Below are 21656 nucleotides of genomic sequence, written 5' to 3'. Positions count from 1 at the left end.
CCCTGTCCAGCTCTCCTGTAGTAACTGCCTGTCTCCTGGAATCTCCTCCATGCTCTTGAGACTGTACTGGGCAACACAGCAAACCTTCTGGCAATGGAACGTATTGATGTACCATCCTGGAGGAGTTGGACTGCCTGTGCAACCTCTATAGGGTTCAGGTATCCCCTTATGCTACCAGTACTGACACTGACCCTAGCCAAATGCAAAACTAGTGAAAAACAGTCAGAAAAGATCCGTAGGGAAAAAAATGTTATTGGCCTCTACCTGTAAAAAACATTTCTGTTTTGGGGGTCATCTCATTGTGGCCCATCTAGTTCACCTGTTGTTAATTTCATTAACACCAATGTAGCTGAAACTGAACAAGCAGTGGTATCAGCATTGATAGTTTCAAAAAACTATTAGATGGGCACCTTTAAGACCACAACATAAAGGGGTATACAATGTACGGTAACAGCAAACACACATCATAGGTTGAACTGGATGGACTGATGTCTTTTTTTCAACCTCACAAACTATGTAACTATGAACTTAACTGACCAGATTAATATCCCAGCAGTTTAATTGACTTGATGTCATACTCTGAATAAAAAGTGTTCCTTTAATTTCTTAATATATATATATATATATATATATATATATATACAGGATATATACTGTTTGGCTCTAACTACACATCAAGTCACTTGCAGGGAAATAGCCCAGTCCTTACTAGCAAATACAGAATGCTACAGAATGGGTTTGCTTATTAAAAGATTAGGAGCTGTGGGGGGGGGGGGGGGCGTGGCCGGCATCCTGAGGATGGACGCTTAGTTCTGAGCTCTGGATGAGCGGGATCGTTTAGGCGGCTCACAGCGACAAGGAAGGTAGCAAATTCATCCCTAGACACCTCTTCTATTACCCCACAACTTTACTTTTCACATGAGGAAACGCAAGTTGCGGGAAGGACCCCGCAAACTTAAAAATTTCTTCAGTACAGCGGGGCCTCAGAGAAGTCAAAATGGCACCTGCCTCACAGCACTGCCACACAAACACACAGCAGCTGCTGCTGCTGCTGTGTCTCATGAGACAGATTCCTTAAGGCAAGAATATACACATGAGGGGAATGGTCACCCTGACACCTTGATTTTCCAGAGCCCAGTGAAACAGAGGAAGCTGGACATTACAACTACTCAAGTGAGTACCTCTCCCTTCTCTATAATTACTCCACCTGACACAAATCTCTTTGGGGAAAAACTGGATGCTTTTCCCACTGCTGGCCAGCCCATAATTGATTCCACAATGAAGGATATGCTTATTACACTGCGGGGAGTTTTGCAACATGACATGTCAAGCTTTATGAAACAAACTAAAGTTGAAATGGAAGCTCTAGGTAATAGGGTTGATCAAGTGGAATTTAATATGAGTGATTATGCTCAGGCTCACAATGAATTAGTAGATGCCCATGATGCTCTGTTGGATGAAATGCGCACCATGAAAATAAAAATGGCGGACTTGGAGGACCACTCCCGCCGCAACAATATTAAGTTTCGCGGCATTGCTGAGTCGGTTCCTGCGGCGGAACTCCGCTCCTATCTACAAAAGATGATTGCTGAACTCCTTCCTGATGTGCAAGGTAGGAATTTGACAATTGACAGGGTTCATAGGCTCCCTAAGCCGTCCTTTTTGCCTGAGAGAGTACCTAGAGAAGTCATTGCAAAAATACATTTCTTTCATGTGAAGGATCGCTTAATGCAATATGCAAGACAACGTGCCTCCCTGCCTGAACCATATGCAGGTATCTCACTCTACACAGATCTTTCCCAAGCCACTGTAGCTGCCAGGAAAAATCTTAACACCATCACAAAAATCCTGCGCAACAATAACATCAAGTACAGGTGGAAGTTCCCGACTAAACTTGAAAGTGAAAGGAACAACAGGACCTTTTGGATTTCTGACCTGGATGATGGCCTCCTCTTAATGAGAAAATGGGGACTACTCCTCCCAGAGGATGATGAAGACATCGCGGACCAACCCTCTCAAGTGGGCAATTCGGGTCGCTGACCCTCCTACCACACCGCGCTGTGGTTCCTCCGCCTTGGAATTATTACACCGAGCTCTCTGGGCCCCTACCTGACCGTACTCCCTTAAGTTGCTTTTCCCCTCTTAAATTGACACATCCCGTCCGGCAGGACTCTTGATCTTAACCCCTTAGAGATGCGTATAGGATTCGCCTGTACAATGGGCCGCTGGAGGCCCTCTGTTGCCAGGGCGGCTGCCTGTATGTTCAAATTTTCCCCTTTTTTGTTGTCTTATATATATATATTTTTTATTTTTATTTCATCAGCAGACCTTTTGTTGGTGCACCGTGCACTTCTTTATCACCTGATGTGACTTTGTGGCACTCCCTTTGTATACTTTTTCTATTGTGTTGCCAAGGTACTGAAACTAGTATCTCTTAATACAAAGGGGCTAAATAGCCCACACAAAAGGAGATCTCTTTGGAAAGACGCTGTTAACAAACAAGCAGATATTCTATGCGTACAGGAGACGCACTTCACAGGACTGAACCCACCTAAATGCTCTCACAGATCTTTTCCACATATTTTTCAGGCAAACTTTTCTAAAAAACAAAGGGGTGTTATGATGGCATTCAGGGACACTCTGTCCTTTCACTTACTGGACCTAGTTACGGATGTCAATGGCCGGTTCCTGATTGTTGTGGCAACCGTCAATAACATTACCTATACCCTGGTCACACTATATGCTCCTAATACCCATCAACAAAAGTTTGTTCGGAAAGTGATGACTAAGGTGAGATCAGTGCAGAGGGGGTATATTCTTCTTTGTGGAGACTTTAATATCACCATGGACCCATCTATAGTTTCCACAGCTAGAACTCGCAAGAAAAAGTTAGGTCTGGCTCCCTATGTTTTTCAAGAGGACTTCCACGATCCCTGGCGGTGTTTAAATCCCACTGGACGGGACTTCACTTTTTTCTCTAATCCGCATTCCTCTTATAGCAGAATTGACTATTTCCTGGTTGATTGTAAGCTGTTGTTGAAAGTATCTGATGCAACAATTGATAACATTTCCTGGTCTGACCATGCGCCGGTCTCTCTTGAAATCGTGGATGGTCACCCCAGGTTCAATACCTCTTTATGGAGGAATAATACCTTTTTGCTGGCTGATCCGGCTTGCACTGAGGAATTGAAGGTCCGCCTTCAGGAGTTTGTTTTCTTCAGTGCAGGGGGCTCAGTTGATATATTTAATCTATGGTGTGCTCACAAGGCATTCATTCGGGGATTGCTAATACAGATGAATGCCAGAGTTAAATGTAAAAAAACACAATATATATCGTCTCTTCTGGCGGAGACTGCTCGGCTGGAGAATTTGCATAAAATTAATTTACAGGACTCGGTACTGACAGAACTCACTAAGGTTAGATCTGATCTTAGATTGGCCCTGTTAGATAACCATGATAGGTATATCCTAAAATTAAAAGCATCCTCCTATTCGCAGAGAAACAAAGCAGGGAAATGGTTAGCCAGACAGTTGCAGCAACAACGCACTAGAACCCGGATCTCTCAACTGGCTCATCACGCCAAAGGTACCTTGGCTATTAGCCCACATGACATAGCACAGAACTTTAGCGATTACTACTCCTCATTGTATAATTTGCGGGAGGACCCTGGTGTACATCAGCCCTCTCTAGAGGAAATTAACACTTTCTTGGACAAATTGAGGTTACCCGCAATAGATGCATCGACCCTAGAATTAGTAAATAGACCTATAGACCCTCAAGAAATCACCAAGGTAATTAAAGATCTTCCATCCCATAAAGCGCCAGGCGCAGGCGGCCTGTCCTCAGAGTATTATAAAGCGTTCTCTGACATTCTCACTCCTCACTTGTCTAATCTTTTTAATGAGGCAGTCTCCACCGACCAATTTCCCAAAGAAATTATGGAAGCTATTATTATTACTCTACCGAAACTGGGGAAAGACCCCACTCTCCCTCAACACTACCGGCCTATATCTTTACTAAATTCTGATGTGAAGATATACGCAAAGGTACTTGCAAATAGGCTCTTGGAAGTTACCCCGACTCTTATAAGTCCTGAACAGGTCGGCTTTGTTAAAGGCAGACAAGCATCAGACGGCACTAGGAGGATGATTAATTTAATTCACCAGGCTGGGACCCGTCAATTGCCTTCCGTGCTCCTTAGTTTGGACGTGGAAAAGGCTTTTGATAGGGTCCATTGGCAGTACCTGGACAGAGTCTTATATAAATTCGGCATTTCAGGCCGGCTTTACTCTGCCATAATGACCTTATAAAAAAACCCTTCTGCAAAGGTATTTACCTCTGGTTCTTTATCTAGATCTTCTGTCCTATCCAACGGCACCCGACAGGGCTGTCTGTTGTCCCCAATCATATTCACTTTAACCATCGAACCGTTAGCGGCAGCTATTAGAGCAGACCCTCTTATTAGAGGGATAACAATAGGTAACCAGGAGCACAAAATAGGGCTTTTTGCAGACGACATTATTCTGTCCCTTTCCGATCCACAAACATCTCTTGCCCAAGTTCAACAAGTAATAGACACCTTTGGCCAAGTATCGTACTACAAACTTAACACAACCAAATGCCAAGCACTCCCACTTTATTTAACCCAAGACAACTTGGCCCATTTGAAAGCTCAATTCCCCTTTCAATGGGAACATAGCACCATTTCCTACCTAGGCATCCAGCTGACACCATCCACCTCTGAACTATATGAGATTCATTTCCCACCTCTACTCCGTAACATAGAACATGATATGAAGCAGATAAATAAAGCACAACTATCCTGGCTAGGTAAAATGGCTGCATTTAAGATGCAGGTTCTTCCCAAACTATTATATTTTTTCCGCACCCTCCCAATATCACTACCATCTAGTTTCTTTGCGAAATGTAATACCCTTCTTAGGACCTTGATATGGTCTGGCAAAAGACCGAGAATAGCCCTTAAAACGCTGGTGAGCAAGAGAACCCACGGAAGCGCGGGGCTCCCCAACATCCCCTTTTATCATACCGCCTCACTCCTTGACCAAATGCAATATTGGCTACAGGAACCTTCAGACAAACTTTGGGTTTTCATGGAGAGATCCCTTATAGTGCACCAGAATCTAGGGGCACTATTAGCTGCCTCATCCTTGTCCTCCACGACCCACCGCATCCATTATCCTACTATTACGGCCACACTAACTGCCTGGCGATCCTTACTGTCCATTCGCCATCAGACCCTTGAAAGGCGTAATTTAGATATTCCATTGGGGGCTTACGAATGGATCATTCCATCCTTCTCGACATTAGATTGGAAAAAAAATGGCCACAACTTTTGGCTCAGCGTTAAGGATAGCTGTCTCCCCGCAGACTGCTTTAAAACCGCACAAATTTGCCATTTTCACAAAACTAACAAACTTGCCTTCCAGTTATCCATCCCTGCTACGGCATGGGACTTCCTTAGGGGCCACGCTATATCTGGCACACGGGGCATATCTTTTTTTTACAACTTGTATATGAATACCCAAGCACCTTCATTGGGCCCAAGTAGGACTAAATGGGAATCTGAATTCCAATTGACCTTTACAGATTCACAATGGCATAAGGCCATCGCGGTCAACTATAAACTGTCTAAATGTATTGAACATTGGGAACAATTTCTGAAAATATACCATGGATGGTACTTAACGCCTCATAGGCTATCTAAAATCTATCCCTCCTCCAGTGCGTTGTGTTGGAGACGGTGCAATAAGGTAGGAACACTGTATCATATCCTTTGGGATTGCACCTTTGTTCAACCCTTTTGGAAGGAAGTGGAGGTTTTGCTTGGAGTTTTTCTGGGCACGACCTTCTCTATCTGGCCGGCTTTGGCACTTTTGAACTTGGAAATAGATCTGATCCCTCCGAAGTACCAGACTATAGTACTCCACATCTTGTTTGCTGCCAGATTGACCATCACTCACTATTGGAAATCACCTGAGTCACCAAAAATTCAGGAACTTACTTCACGGGTAAACACACAATGTCATTTTGAGAAGTTACTAGCTGTTAAAGATCATAGAATGCCTACCTTTAGCAAACGATGGATTCACTGGTTAAAGCATCCTAATGCCGCTCCTGGTCTCAAGCCCAATTAGCCTGCTTTGATTTACTACCAAAGAGTATTCCCTTTACTTTACCTTTCATGTATTCTCTGTTAGTGTCACAAATAACACCTTGTAGAACTATGTACATGTCAGTCTAAAATATGGTGGTCCACGGATGTTTAGCTGTCGGAGGGTTTACCCCCTCCCCCCCAACTGGACACAGTGTGTACCCATTTGGGGTGTTCAGGGGGGTTGGGGGTGGCCCTATTAGAGAATGGCCATCAGCGACCCCATCTTATAAGTATTAATGCTATTCGTATATTTAGATTGCTTAATGCTGTAATGGCTTATCTACATGGGCATGAAGTTAGATTACATAACTGCACCTTTGTACTACTGGCCATAATATCAATGTTTTATGAGTTTGCTTTCCTCTGTTATTATTATGATTTCCTTCCTCTGTTATTATTATGATTTACTTTCCCTGTTTGTTTCTATTTGAAATAATCTTAATAAAAACTATTTAACAAGAAAAGATTAGGAGCTGTTTAAAGTGAATTTTCATCTTGAAAAATGGATGTTAGTAAATAAGACAAACCATTGTGTAGACCCAAGCATGTGCAAGGAAAATGTAGAAAGCAATATTTTTGGTACCATATGTCTGGGTATTAAACATGTCTGGGTATTAAACATTCAACTTATAAATATCTATAATTGTTTAGAAAATGTAAAGCGTAACTCCACTTTTGTTGAGAAAAAAACATTCCCCTCTGGGTGATCTCTGTACATTGCAAGGATTATAACAAACTTTGTTGCAGATTCCTACCTTTTGTTATTCTGAAGAAATTCCTGCTTGTTCCTATGTGCCTTTGTGCTAAATGAGTGTAATGGGAGTGGTTTCTTAATTATCAAGCAGCTGCAGCAGCTGCAGAGCACTAATGAGGAAAGCTGCTGGGCCTGCATCCCTTTAGATATGTCCCTTTAGTGAGTATCTCACCAAAAATGACATTTTTGTTGCAGGGGATGCCTTAATCTGACTTGTATCTTAGGCAGACTTCTGGGAAAATCAGTGAGCCAATCACACAAGCAAGAAATTATATGTATCTCTGGGGTGTGGTCAGTACACATTCTGTGTATAAAACAGCTCCAGGTAGCCAAATTGCATTGGATTTTCAGAAAATTACAGTGGCTACAGATTGAAAAAGAAAGGTCTTTTTTAATAACATTCAACTACAATATGATTTGTGTCGCAGATGTATATGCTATATTGTTTTTTCTTTATTTGCTATTTTTTTCCCCCACAAAAGTGGAGTTACCATTTAAAGTAGGGCTATTTCAAACTATAAAATCCTATGTGATGTAGGTTGCCCATACCCGATAAGACTTGTAAGTACCGTTTAATGCTTTCAGTGAAATCACTGCAGCATTTTGTCACTCTTGCTGCTGCTATAGCTGCGTAGATCTTGGCACCCTTGATAGCCCTATCCGTGAAGATCCACCCCTAGCTCCATCCATAGTCCTTTAGGTTGATAGTACATTGCTCTGTCTGCAGAAGCCTAGGGAAATAATGTAAAAGCCCTGCTTAATCAATCCCCCCCCCCGCTTTATTGAGCAGGACACATGAGAAATCTAGCTTCCCAGCTGCATTTACAATTTAAGATAAAAAAAAAAAATAAAAAAAAATAGAGGTTTTGATGGACTTTAAACAGAAAAATTTACTTTACACCATTACAGTTTCCTGTACATAAACATTCTAGATCATGCCAAAGAGTCTAAGATCCTGCTTGTCACCTATGTAGGCACTCCTCTGACACATAACCTCCTTGGCAGCAAAGGAAGAAGGATTTTGCATTCTAGACAAATTAGCATTCAGTGTTTTCTGGTATGTTGTTTTTATTCTTTTTTCCCTGTTTTTATTTAAAAAAGCATGTTTTACTAAAAATATTACAGCCACCTTCTACAGCTGTACATGCTAACAGGTCATACTCCTGTCCTTCCACCATGTGGCAATGTACTCCCCAATCACTAAACGCTAAGTAACCATTATACATATGCAATTCATTTCGGTCCGAATTTTTTGTTATTTGGAGATTCGGATGTATCCGAATCTCCGAATGAAATAGTAAAAAAAATTGAAATTCGTTAATATTTGTTTTGTTTGTTCGTTTTATAACTAATACCAAATCTTCAGAACGATTTGAATTCGGAGCGATCGAAAAATTATCTGTGTTAATAATAGCTGGTTGTTAAGCAGCGGGCTGTGAAACAGGCCCCACATCCTTAACAACCGATAACTCATCAGCTGTCAGCAGGCTTTCCCAGTGACTGCTGAAATTTAGACAAAACAATGGTGGCAATAGTAAATTCCAGAAAAAAAACAATCCATCTGATGTCGTCGGGTAACTCTGTCCCTTAGCTATTTAAGAAATGTCAGATGGAGGAACAGGCATTCAGCAGGGAGCGTTCGATGAGGCTGGAGGTTTTGATAATTTTTTTTCCGTTTTAGGGTCGGTGGTGGCGGCGGGCCGCGTGATTGCCGATGAGTCTACTGCGACATTGTTTTTTACTTTTTAATAAAGGAATTGTCAAAAACAATACTGTCTTTATTCGTGTACTGTCTTTGTTTACATGTTACTTGTTACACTTTTTTGGTGAATGGGTAAGGGTACTATGTACCCCATACTCATTCACATAGTGGGGGGCAGGATCTGGGGGCCCCCTTGTTAAAGACCCAAACAATCACAGCTCAGGGTTGTGGGGAAGAGGCCCTTTGTCCCAATCAACAAGAGTGGGGGGGCGCTCACCCATTCCCCCCTTTCCTGGCCTGCTGGGCTGCCTGCTCAAATAAGGGTCTGGTATGGATTTTGGGAGGTGGGGGCAATGTATTTTTTTTAAATTGTGGTGTAGGGTTCCCTTTAAAACTTCTCTTTAAAAACAGAGTGGGGTCCCCCCCCCCCCAATCCATACCAGGTCCTTTGGGTCTGGTATGAATTGGAGGGGGGTCATGCTGTTTTTCTTCAGAATTTTCTATTGCCAGCATTGTTTTGTTTACAGTTCAGCAGTCAGTGGGGAAGCCCGCTGACAGCTGATGAGTCATCAGTAGTTAAGGACGCGGCGGCCGGCTCCCGACCAGCTGCTTAACAGCCAGCTATTCTTCACACAGAATTCGAATTGGTCGATCATTTTCCGACTGATCTGAATTCAAATCATTTTGAAAATTTGGAATTTGTTAGAAAATTTATAAACAAAAAGAAATTTTATGAAAATGAAACTACCCAAATCCAGAAATGAATCAACAAAATGAAATTATTAACAAAACAAATCTATCCGAAACTAAACAAAAAACATTTTTCTATTCTGCACATGTCTATAGCTCCTCCTGTAATAAAATAAGTTGATTCTTTTATTTTGTTACTTTTAAAATCAAGCAAGCTCTACTTTTGTATGTTATACATTGTATAGCTTTTGTGTCTTGCTTAGGTCTCTTGCACACTGCAGCTTAAAAATGCTCAGTACAGCTTTTTTTTTTTCTGAGCTAAAATAGAGCCCATTCATTCTCAATGTGCCTATGCACACAGCCGCGTAAATGAGCGCCGCGTATTCTTCAGTAAGAACAAAATATAAAAATCTGCATTTTTGGTCAGTAATTTACGCCTGATGCGCGCGAATATGCGTGAATACGCGCAAAAACGCGCAAATACGCGCAAATGAGGCAAAATGCTAATTGAATATCAAGAACAAGAACGCTAGAATAAATTTGCGTGCAATTACTCGCATTTGTGCGAGCGCATAAGCGCGAAAATGCGTGAAAATGCGCGAAAGTGCGCGCATTACAATTACACCAGAAAACATAGATGCTCTAACAGGGGTATCGTGTGTAAGCTGCCTTAGACAGACATAAACTATGTATCATGAAATAAATAAAATGCTTGAAAAAAAGAAAATAGTCTCTGTGTTTATTTTCCAAAATGAAAATGGCATTCAAACCCAAACGTACATATTGCCTTTTGTCTGTGTTACTATTGTATTGGCACAATTTTGGAACAAAGAAACTAATAAATTCTGTAAGTGAATTGTTTGAACTAACAATTCATTTTTTTTTTAGGACTAGCTTTTGAGAAATCCACTCTCTTTGTTCGATTAGAGCACCTTTTTGACCTGATGAAGAGTATACCTTTCAAAAGGTTGTTTGGAAAATGAACTTTTAGCGCAAACAAAAAAAGTGTCATGTATAGCACTTAACTTATTTTTTTTCTTTTGTTAGAAGTGCAATAATACAAATTTAATCACTATATTACTTCTGTTGCTTTGTACGCTGAGTGTAAATCTCAGTATCTGTTCTTCTAGCAGCGTCCGTAAGACAACCCCTTAAAGTAGGCGTACAGTGAATATCTCCAAAACTTGCACAGTTTAGGCAATATTAACAAGCGAATCTGCCGGTGACATCACTCTCAGGAGACGGCATACCCGTGCTGTACCTGTGCTGTACCTTCAGATCTATGTGCCAGAGCGGAGAGCTCCCATGCCCATGTGTGGGAGTGACGTCATCACAGCTCCAGCTGTTCACACAGCCAGAGCTTGCAACCCTGGAAGGAAGGTCACGTGAAGATGGCAGTGCCGGGTATCCATGACAGCGCTGGATCCGCTGTAAAGGTAGGTCTGTCATAATGTACTAGTATGCGGTGCATACTAGTACATTATGACTACCCTGCAGGGGGACCCAGTTAATTTTTGTTTCAGTGGCAGTTTACTACCGCTTTAAAACCCAACCATGGTAAAAATATGAACCCCCTTTATTCCATCTTGCATCTGTTTTTTCCTTACTTTGTGAAGCAAGGTATATTAATCTAAGCTGGTCATCCAGATTTCCTAAACGTGTCTGACCCTGCCTGAGCTATCCTGCTGGCAAGTTGTAAAGCATGTAAAGCTAACAGCCAATCATAATAGGCAAAGGCCTTCTCTGCCTCCTGCAGTCAGATACATGCAAGGGGTGTGTATAAGTGCAGCTGCAGGGCAGGAATTATATGCCTATAGTTGGCCACTGGCTTTGACAGTATGCCAGAGGAACAGTTGAAGCACGTTCAGACTTGTGCCTGAACCTACCTTAGCTCATCACTGGTTTCCAGGTGCAGGGACCGCTAATGCAATGCTCCAGATGGGACCACATCTTCTGATCCTCAAAGCTCCTTTGTGATGACATCTGTATTTTTTTTAGAATGCCGCCACTGAACAGTTATTTAGAAGCATCCATGTTGCATTGGCAGTGACATGGAAATTTGAAAAAGGACTCTGCCAGATAAAACAGAAGAGGAGAGAAGACTTGGGCCTGGAGAGTCACATGACTGAAGCTTTAGGTAAGAAAAAAGGGCAGGTAGATGTTTTTTTTTTTCATTCTAGCAATCATTTAGAGGTTAGGGTCCAAATTTTCTCTCCTCTTTTTTTTATGTCTGGCAGGGTCATTCTTCAATTTCCATGGGCTTCCTCTTTTGATCAGAATTGAGCTTTGGATAATTTAGTCACTTCTACTTTTGCACCACAATGCCTGGACAGTGACACTTTTTTTTTTTTTTGCAATCCTAAATCCTGTTATTTCTGCATATAAAATAATCTTTGAGAGCAAGCTTACTGCTGTCTCCACAACAAGCCCAGCACCTGCAGTATCGTGTTCTTGTCAGACCATTGGCTATAAATAAATGAGGGCTGATAACAGAGATATTAACCTTGCAGAATAGCATATAGGGTGATATGGGTACAGGACCTACCCCGTCCTAATGTACATGGACACATAGGATGGCATTGAGCTGCTTCTACAAGCAAAGCACAAAAACTTCTGTAGAAGCAGCAATTTTTAAGCCAATGTGCATTTAGCCAAAGAAGGAAAAACCCAGAATTATACAGTGTGTAAAACAAAAGATTATGGGATTAATTTACTATAGGTAAATAGGCTGTTCCCTTTGCAAAGAAAGTTATACTTTGCACGTATTAGGAAAGATAGCTCAAAGCTTGATGAATGTGGTGAAGTTTCACTTTGCAAAGAGTACACAAACACTTTCATGGAAAAAAAAAATGAATTTTTTGCTGGCGCATGATTGGATAATGGATATCAGCAGAGTTTTACTTTTTTCACTGAGCTCAGGGACAAAATCCATGACAAAGTGCAATATCCCTTGCAAAGTAAACAACCTATTTGCCTTTTTGCCAGTTCAACTTCATAGTACTATGCAATGTCCATATTTAAATATTTCCAGTCTTTTACACACGTGAACGTGACAGGACCATCTTGCAAAAGAAAGCTGCTGCTGGTCAGGTCTGTGGTCACAGAGGAATATAGGGGGATTTGCACATTATGCAGGGTTGGCATGGCCTAGATAACTTCTATGAATGTTTCAGGTACATAACTCCTAAGGTAAATAGAGGCACTGGTTCATCCATGTGTGTGTGTTTGTGTCACCACCATGTTCAATATCCATGTACATTGTGTTTGCTAAGAAACCCATGTAAAGTTTTTTTTTAATTTATCCAAACTCCTTGCTGACACCACCAGCTGTGGAAGGGAGTTCCATATCCGCAGTAAAGAACCCCTTATGCAGTTGAACTACCCCTTGTCCAACTTCATTGTGTGACTGTCTTTAGAGACCTTAGGTTAAATAATTTTTTCTCAATGATACAGTCCCTATAAAAATATTTGTTTATTGTGATCATATTCCTCATAAGCATCTCTTTATTGTTTGAAGTCCTTCCTCAAAACTGATGTTCTCCAGCCCCTTATTGGCTCCATTACTCTTCATTACTTTATTACTTCATTACCATTACTCTCCAGTTTCAGCACATCCTTCCTGAGGATTGGTGACTACAACTTTACGGCATACTCAAGATGTGGCTGAACCAGTTTTGGAAAGTGTTAGAATTAAAGTTTTATCTCTTGTGTATATACATTTGCTAATTGTCTGCCAGCCTTGCTTGCTTTAACCTGTCATTGCAAACTAATAGTCTCTGAGCTACTAGGAACCCCAGGACCTTTTCCATCCTGGATTTCCCCAAAGATTCTCCCACTAGTGTGTAACTTGCATTCGTATTTTTAGCTTCCAAGTGCAATACCTTACATTTTTCTTTTTCTTTTTAAACGGTTTTTATTGAAGGCAAAAGAAACATGGTACAGTAACATGCAGTAGAAGCTTAGGTACATGCCGTGACATAACAAGTCACAGTAAATATAGAACTACAGAATATAACATTCAAGGAATAGGTAACAATGTGATACGCATAGGAGATCGACCTGGCATCCCGACTGAGAAGCATACAAATTCAAGGTGTGACCGAGGTCACAATGCGTAAATGGGCCCCCTCATAGAAGGGGCCTCAACCAAAGCAAAGGTATAACACTTAATGTGATATGCCAGGGGCCGAGTGGGGAGAGGGGGCTGGGAAGGCAGGGTTCGGATGAAATCAGGGTAGGTGGGAGAGGGTTATGGGGGTTTGGTAACAGCTGGTAACTGGAGGGAGCCTCGAACCCCCCTACATTTTTCAATATTAAACCTCATCAGTGGAGCCACAGAAGACAGTGCCACTAGTAATACTGAAAGGATTACATGTGGCCCACCAGGAGGTATCTGGAGTGAGAGATTATGGGAAGGATTCCACATCAAGCCCTTCCAAATCCCAGACTCCATAGCTGCTGTGTAGGCTGTGATGAAGTCTTTCCATCTATGATCCTTAGTGCCGGTTCACACTGAAGCGGCGCGACTTCGGGGGCGACCTGTGAAGTCGCGTGCACCGCGACTTCGGCACGACTTGCATGGACTTCATAAAATGAACGTCTATGCAAGTCGCTCCAGGTCGCCCGAAGTAGTACAGGACCCTTTTTCTAAGTCGCAGCGACTTGTGTTGCTCCTATTAGAACCGTTCCTGTACTACCCTATGGGACGCGATGGTGCGTGACTTGTCAGGCTGACCAAGTCACCTGACAAGTCGTACTAGTGTGAATGGAGATTTACACTGTCTATATGGTCAATATATCTACATACTATTGCTTGCTCACATAATAAATAATATCCATAGGTTTGACTTTATAGAAAAACAAATGACTATTTATACTGTAAACAACATGCTTGCCACTCAGTCAAAAAATGAAACCTGTGCATTGGATAAGAGCAGCAGTATTATATTAGTGCAGAAAGGAGAAAAATCAATCACTCTTAAACACGGGAAAAAAACATCAGCTTTGTTATTACCTTGGTGAACATGGGTTTCCCATGCTGAGTGACCATGGTACATTGATCACAGTCCACGGTGATGGATGAGTTGTGGTAGGATTCTTTGGAGTGCTTGAGAATGTAATAGAGATCAGTGACACCCCCTTCAAACACTGTGCTAAAGTATCGAGGAATGAGAGTCCTTCCAATTGCTGGGGAGGGAAAAGACAGAAAAAAAAAATAATTAGATTTCAAAACCAAGATCCAGGCTGCTGGCTATGGCCTCGGTATTTGTCGTTTGGAGAATATTTTATCTTTAGGATAAAATCACATTAGATAACACAGGATGTTGACAGCATGCATGGTACAAAATATGAATGCCATTTACTGGCCCTTAAGTGTTCTATGAAGGATCAGTCATTTGTTATAGCAGGAAAATACAGCTAAAGAGAATTTACTAAGCTTTAATGGGATTAGATGTTTATACAACCAATTCAAGGTGGAAATATGATCAAACCTGTTTTATCTTTCACAACAGCCACACAACTTACAATCGGATTGTATTATCTCTTTTAGATTTACCAATGATTTAATGTGAAGGTGTCAAAGACTGCATTGATACAAGGCATATCTCACCCCAAAAAAATGGGGTGAGATACGCCTTGTGTTAATGCAGTCTTGATTACTAAAGAAACCTTTTTTTGTGGATATGGTGATATATGGGGATTGTCCATCAGTGGTTATCTGTGTCCACATGGATGAGTGTACCAGTATTACATACAGTCAGGTCCATAAATATTGGGACATTGACACAATTCTTATCTTTTTGACTCTATACACCACCACAATGAATTTATGAAACAAGATGTGCTTTAATTGCAGACTTTCAGCTTTAATTTGAGGGTATTTACATCCAAATCAGGAGAACGGTGTAGGAATTACAACAGTTTGTATATGTGCCTCCCACTTTTCAAGGGACCAAAAGTAATGGGACAGATTAACAATCATAAATCAAACTTTCACTTTTTAATACTTGGTTGCAAATCCTTTGCAGTCAATTACAGCCTGATGTCTGGAACGCATAGACATCCCCAGACGCTGGGTTTCATCCCTGGTGATGCTCTGCCAGGCCTCTACTGCAACTGTCTTCAGTTCCTGCTTGTTCTTGGGGCATTTCCCTTCAGTTTTGTCTTCAGCAAGTGAAATGCATGCTCAATCGGATTCAGGTCAGGTGATTGACTTGGCCACTGCATAACTTCTTTCCCTTAAAAAATTCTTTGGTTGCTTTCGCAGTATGCTTCTGGTCATTGTCCATCTGCACTGTGAAGCGCCGTCCAATGAGTTCTGAAGCATTTGGCTGAATATGAGCAGATAATATTGCCCGAAACACTTCAGAATTCATCCTGCTGCTTTTGTCAGCAGTCACATCATCAATAAATACAAAAGAACCAGTTCCATTGGCAGCCATACATGCCCACGCCATGATGCTATCACCACCATGCTTCACTGATGAGGTGGTATGCTTTTGATCATGAGCAGTTCTTTTCCTTCTCCATACTCTCATCTTCCCATCACTCTGGTACAAGTTGATCTTGGTCTCATCTGTCCATAGGATGTTGTTCCAGAACTGTAAAGGCTTTTTTAGATGTTGTTTGGCAAACTCTAATCTGGCCTTCCTGTTTTTGAGGCTCACCAATGGTTTACATCTTGTGCTGAACCCTCTGTATTCACTCTGGTGAAGTCTTCTCTTAATTGTTGACTTTGACACACATACACCTACCTCCTGGAGAGTGTTCTTGATCTGGCCAACTGTTGTCAAAGGTGTTTTCTTCACCAGAGAAAGAATTCTTCGGTCATTCACTACAGTTGTTTTCCATGGTCTTCCGGATCTTTTGGTGTTGCTGAGCTCACCGGTGCATTCTTTCTATTTAAGAATGTTCCAAACAGTTGATTTGGTCACACCTAATGTTTTTACTATCTCTCTGATGTGTTTGTTTTTTTTTTCAGCCTAATGATGGCTTGCTTCACTGATAGTGACAGCTCTTTGGACAGCTCTTTGGATCTCATATTGAGAGTTGACAGCAACAGATTCCAAATGCAAATAGCACACTTGAAATGAACTCTGGACCTTTTATCTGCTCCTTGTAAATGGGATAATGAGGGAATAACACACACCTGGCCACGGAACAGCTGAGCAACCAATTGACCAATTACTTTTGGTCCCTTAAAAAGTGGGAGGTACATATACAAACTGTTGTAATTCCTTCACCTTTCACCTGATTTGGATGTAAATACCCTCAAATTAAAGCTGAAAATCTGCAGTTAAAGTACATATTGTTTCATTTCAAATCCATTGTGGTGGTGTATAAAGCCAAAAAGATTAGAATTGTGTCGATGTCCCAATATTTATGGACCTGACTGTATCTGAGAGATAGATATTTTCACAGGGCATAAGACAGATAACCCACATCTTCAGTAAGACAGTATTTACTACTTTCTCTTTTTTTGTTCATCTCATTTTTATATGTGGCCAAAAGACGGAAGGAGAGACAGATATACCCCCATCTCTTGGTGAATAGACCTTGAATTTATATATCCTCTAAACAGCCTGGAGCCTTTATATTTAATGTAAAAGGATATAATAGCTTTCATATTGTCTATATGTATATATCAGGAGATGTTTCACCAATTAAACTTGGTAGATGTAAAGATTACCACATAGAGATAGAACGTTGGTTCATATATAGTGGCATTGACCTCACCCTATAGGTATAACTGTTATGGTCATTTAAAAACATTTTATGATTTACAAGGTTACCTTTAAGATAAGTGGCCTTTTGGTGTGTAGGGTAGCACACACTCCTCTAGTTCTAGTTCATTTTAGTCAGTGTAAGTGTTAAGTGTTAGCAATATCATAGGCTTTTGTATATATCTAAATCAAGGACAGCAGGAGCATCGCAGGCTGTCAGCTTAGTCAAGACACTGGATAGAAGGTTACAAAGTATATTTTTAATCTAAAACAATAAATATGTTATACTTATCTGCTCTGGGCAAAGATTTTGCACAGCGCAGTCCCAAACGTCCTCTTCTGGGGGCCCCACTGGTGCTCTTGGCTCCTCCATGTACCACCATAGCAAGCCACTTGATATGAGGGTGCACATGTGGCTCTCTCCCTAGCCAGGCAGTGTTCATCTACTGAAGAAGCCCATTGGATGGGTGTATGGGAGGAGCCAAAGCAATTGACATTAGGTTTTAGTCATTGGATTTATGCCAACATGGTGAGCTAAATTTATGCTCGTTTCTCATATATTTTTGTTAGTGTTTTAATCCATTTTTTAAAATAAATACTTGTTAGCAGAGAGCACTATAGTCTTTCTGTTTTTTTTTTTCTATAATATTTCCCATTGACGCTTGAGGAATAAGGAGAAAGGGGAAGAAGCATTCCTTTGGTGATATGTACAAGAGGAAGGTTGCTGTATCATCCTGAGTGGGTGTTCATTAATGCCATTTTGACTGTGTAGTAGGGTCAGCTACTTGAGGTGAGCAGGCACTTTATCTGGGGGTGGTGGGCACTGGACACACAGGAAGATGTTATATGAACTGTCACACATTATAAACACAGTGGTGGAGTTTTGAAGAGGATATTCATCCTGATTCAACATTTTTTTTAAGAACCATATCAGTTATTGGACTCTTTACTAAATTATTTTCACATATTTTGGTATTGCAATGATGGATGTCATTATGTGATTGTGCTGCATTTACATTAGGCATTATATGTTAACGAATTTGGTGGACACATTCTATCAAGTGATAGCGGCAAACTTAACATGGATTATAAGGCTTAATTTTTAGATGTTTATACTATTTCACATGTAATTAAGTTGAAGGTGATTGCACTGATTATATTTATGCACAGTACACAGTGCCACTCCCTGCGTCCTCCTCCAAGAATTGATTGATAGCAGTAGGAGCCAATGCCCACCCCCCCCCCCCATCTATGATAGGAGACAGGGGAGGATTAAATTAATTGATTAATTTATTAAAATCTCTTCTGTCCTCTTCCTCTGTTGTCAGTGTTTACATTGGTGATTAATGTGATTGGTCATCAATGTGATCAAAAGAAACAGGGCTGCTCCAATTGGCACGTTGCCCTTTGTTGCTGCTCTCTGCTGTCTAATGACAACAGCAGCAGTGGCTTTGTGTGCTTATGGCACACACATAAAGGAAGACAAAAAGGACATAAAAGGTACACCCTATTAAAATGAAACTTTACTCTCTCAGTCAACAATAACTAATTTTCTGCTAGTATTAATAAATAGATAGTAAAGGAGAATGGGAGGGGTTTCCTCAGCTAAGTACACCCTCCCGCTTGCATGCCTAAACTGAGGGCAAATGGATTCAAGGAAGAAATTGTTACATGAATCACCTACCCTTACTTAAGATGGCCAAGGGCAGAAATGCTAGGGATGTGATTTCCCAGCAAAATTAAGCATGGAGACATGGATGGATGGATAAGCAAATTTGCTTTCAATATAAAAATGTAATTAAATATTGTTTTTGGTTTGTGGTGCTTAGATGCAGTGTAAGTTACACTTTAAAGTGATTGTAAAGTCTCCTTTTTTCCTATAAAAATAACAAACATGTTATACTTAATTGCTCTGTTGAAGTGGATTTGCACAGAGCAGTCTGGATCCTCCTCTGTTGGGTCCCTTTTCTGTGATCCTGGCCCCTCCCTCCTGTTGAGTGCCCCCACAGCAAGCAGCTTGCTATGGGCACACCCGAGCTGAGTCACAACTCCCTGTGTCCATTCAAACACGGAGCCCTGACCCAGCCACACCTCCTCTCTCTCCTGATTCTAGATGACTTTGAGTGACAGCAGCGGCAGCCAATGGCAGGAGGGAGAATTTCGGACAACTGAGACACTCCTAGACATCGCTGGTCAGAGAGAGACCTCAGGTAAGTGTTAGGGGGGCTGAGGGGGGCTGCTGCACACAGAAAGCTTTTTATCTTAATGCATAGAATGCAGTAAGATAAAAAAAAAAACCTTCTGACTTTACAACCACTTTAAGGGCACTGACTGGCACACTTTATTACAACGGCTGGTCCTAAAGTGGTTACTGACCATCTGAAATCACATATCTATTTGTAGAATGACAATGCTAATTAACAACGTTGTCACACTATTACAGCAAGAATAAGAACAATTCAACCGGATGGAACAGTAAATAAAAATATGTTACAGCATGGCTCAGGAAAAAAAATCAAACAAAAAAAACAACTGCTGTGTTCATTCTAAAACCAGACTGCACCATATATGTCAATTTTTATTTTGCCCATTGCTCCATTTTAAGAACAAAAATAGAAGAAAGTCCCTAATACACAGAACAACTATTGAGTGTGATGCTTCTGTTCCCTCACCTGAATGATCTACAGTTTTAGAGAATCTTTCCCACTGGACAAAAGAACTCTCCCTCCTCCTAGCTTCTAACCCAGCTACAAGATTAAAGTCATATTAAACCCTCAGTTTTTAAAATCACTTCCAGAAGCTGATTTAATCACTTTTTGAACATGTCGCTTTATATATATATATATATATATATATATATATATATATATATATATATATATATATATATATATATATATATATATATATATATATTAATAAATATATTTATTATTTTTTGGTCCAGTTTAAGCTGGTGCCATGACTGCTGTCCCAGGTTTCCTGTTTCAAGGTGGCTCCTTTCTCTTGAAGAGTCCTATGGCGCCACCCTTACATGCAGGGACTGGATTTGTGTATCTCTACATTGTGTGCATCAGCAGAAAGACACAGCCCTGTAGCCTAGGATGGCAAGACACTTCCCTGCTCCTCCTTCCTCCAAACTAACAGACTGACTAAAAACTGCATTGTCCATTGTTAACTCACTCCTATAAAGACAGGAAGTGAGAAGTGAGGGAAAGCAGTACTGAGACAGCAGGAGCCAGAAGCACTGAAAGTTATAAACTGGAGTTGCTGGGGTAAGAATTCCACCAAATAGTTTACTATGAAAATATTTATTTTATTGTGCTCCATGCCTTTTCTTAGAACATATGTGTATGGGTAAAAATATATACAGTGCCTTGAAAAAGTATTCCTACCCTTTGAAATTTCCCACATTTTGTCATGTTACAACCAAAAATATAAATGTATTATATTTGGATTTTATGTTATCGACCAACACAAAGTGGCACATAATTGTGAAGTGGAATGAAGATGATAAATGGTTTTCAAATTTTTTTTCAAATAAATATCTGAAAAGTATGGCGTGCATTTGTATTCAGTCCCCCTGAGCCAATACTTTGTAGAACCAAATCTTCATACTTGATCGTGGAGATAGGAGAGCCCGGACAACAAATAACAATGCACACGAATGGAGTTTTTTATCTAATTTTTCAAGTGACTATCGCCATGTTGAATCCATCTTCAAGAAACACTGGCATGTTTTGACTATGGATAAAACATTGGGGAAAGTATTACCGGAGGAACCCTCGTTTATTTATAGGAGGGCACCCAATTTTGGGAATCAGGTGGTGAAAAGAATATTGGATCCACCAAATGTGTCTTTTTTCCCTGGCAGGACGGGATTCGTTGCATGTGGCAGATGTAGAGCTTGTTACACTGCTCGCACGAATCCAAAGAAAAGAAATCAGTTCAGGGTCCCAGCCATTAATAAAGAATTTAAAATCCAAAACCTGATCACCTGCAATACTACTCATGTAGTGTATGCATTGATGTGCCCTTGCAATATGATATATATATATATTGGACGCACGAAACGCACTTTAAAAAAACACGTAGGTGAGCATATCACAAATATTTTAAAAGGTGTTAAGGAACATAATGTATCTGCACATTTCAGACAGTTTCACCAAAGAGACCCAAGGAGCTTGCACTTCTGGGGGATTGAAAGAGTGACTCCATCATGGAGAGGTGCTAATTGGGTGAGAGAGCTTTCTAAATGCGAAACAAAATGGATCTTTTTAACTCAAGCTTTGGATCCAAAGGGGTTAAATATTGAATTGGATCTCAACTGTTTTATCAGTGACTTTTAAATTGAGATCCAATTCCCCTTTTATTAGAATCTTATACTCACCTAGTTTTATACAATTATGTTTTTTATATATATGATTTTTATATATATATTGTATGCATCTATTTTCTATGTATGTATTTTTTATATATATATTTTATATACTTTTTAGATATATATATGTTAATATTTTAATATATTAATATGTATATGTCTGGGCTCCATGTATCCATAGTTTTATTATTCGATTTTATTGATTATATTTGATATTTAGGGCGCATTT

At 40.5% G+C, this 21656-nt stretch overlaps 1 protein-coding gene across 5 annotated transcripts in view; it reads right to left on the bottom strand.

Moving 5' to 3' along the window:
• The window catches only part of LDB2 (LIM domain binding 2), a 645842-nt gene that overhangs the window by 185065 nt on the left and 439121 nt on the right, over window positions 1-21656 (bottom strand). For all 5 annotated transcript variants that reach the window (XM_082259241.1, XM_082259242.1, XM_082259243.1 and 2 more), the window contains exon 3: window positions 14337-14509. In XM_082259241.1, coding sequence (XP_082115367.1) covers window positions 14337-14509 — 173 coding nt within the window. The remainder of the gene's footprint in view (window positions 1-14336; window positions 14510-21656) is intronic.

The sequence above is a fragment of the Pelophylax lessonae genome (genome assembly GCF_965119305.1).
Source record: "Pelophylax lessonae genome assembly, chromosome: 1".
In the NCBI taxonomy this organism is placed as follows: domain Eukaryota; kingdom Metazoa; phylum Chordata; class Amphibia; order Anura; family Ranidae; genus Pelophylax; species Pelophylax lessonae.
Note: the sequence above shows the minus strand (reverse complement) of the source record. Positions and strands in the feature narration are given on the sequence as shown.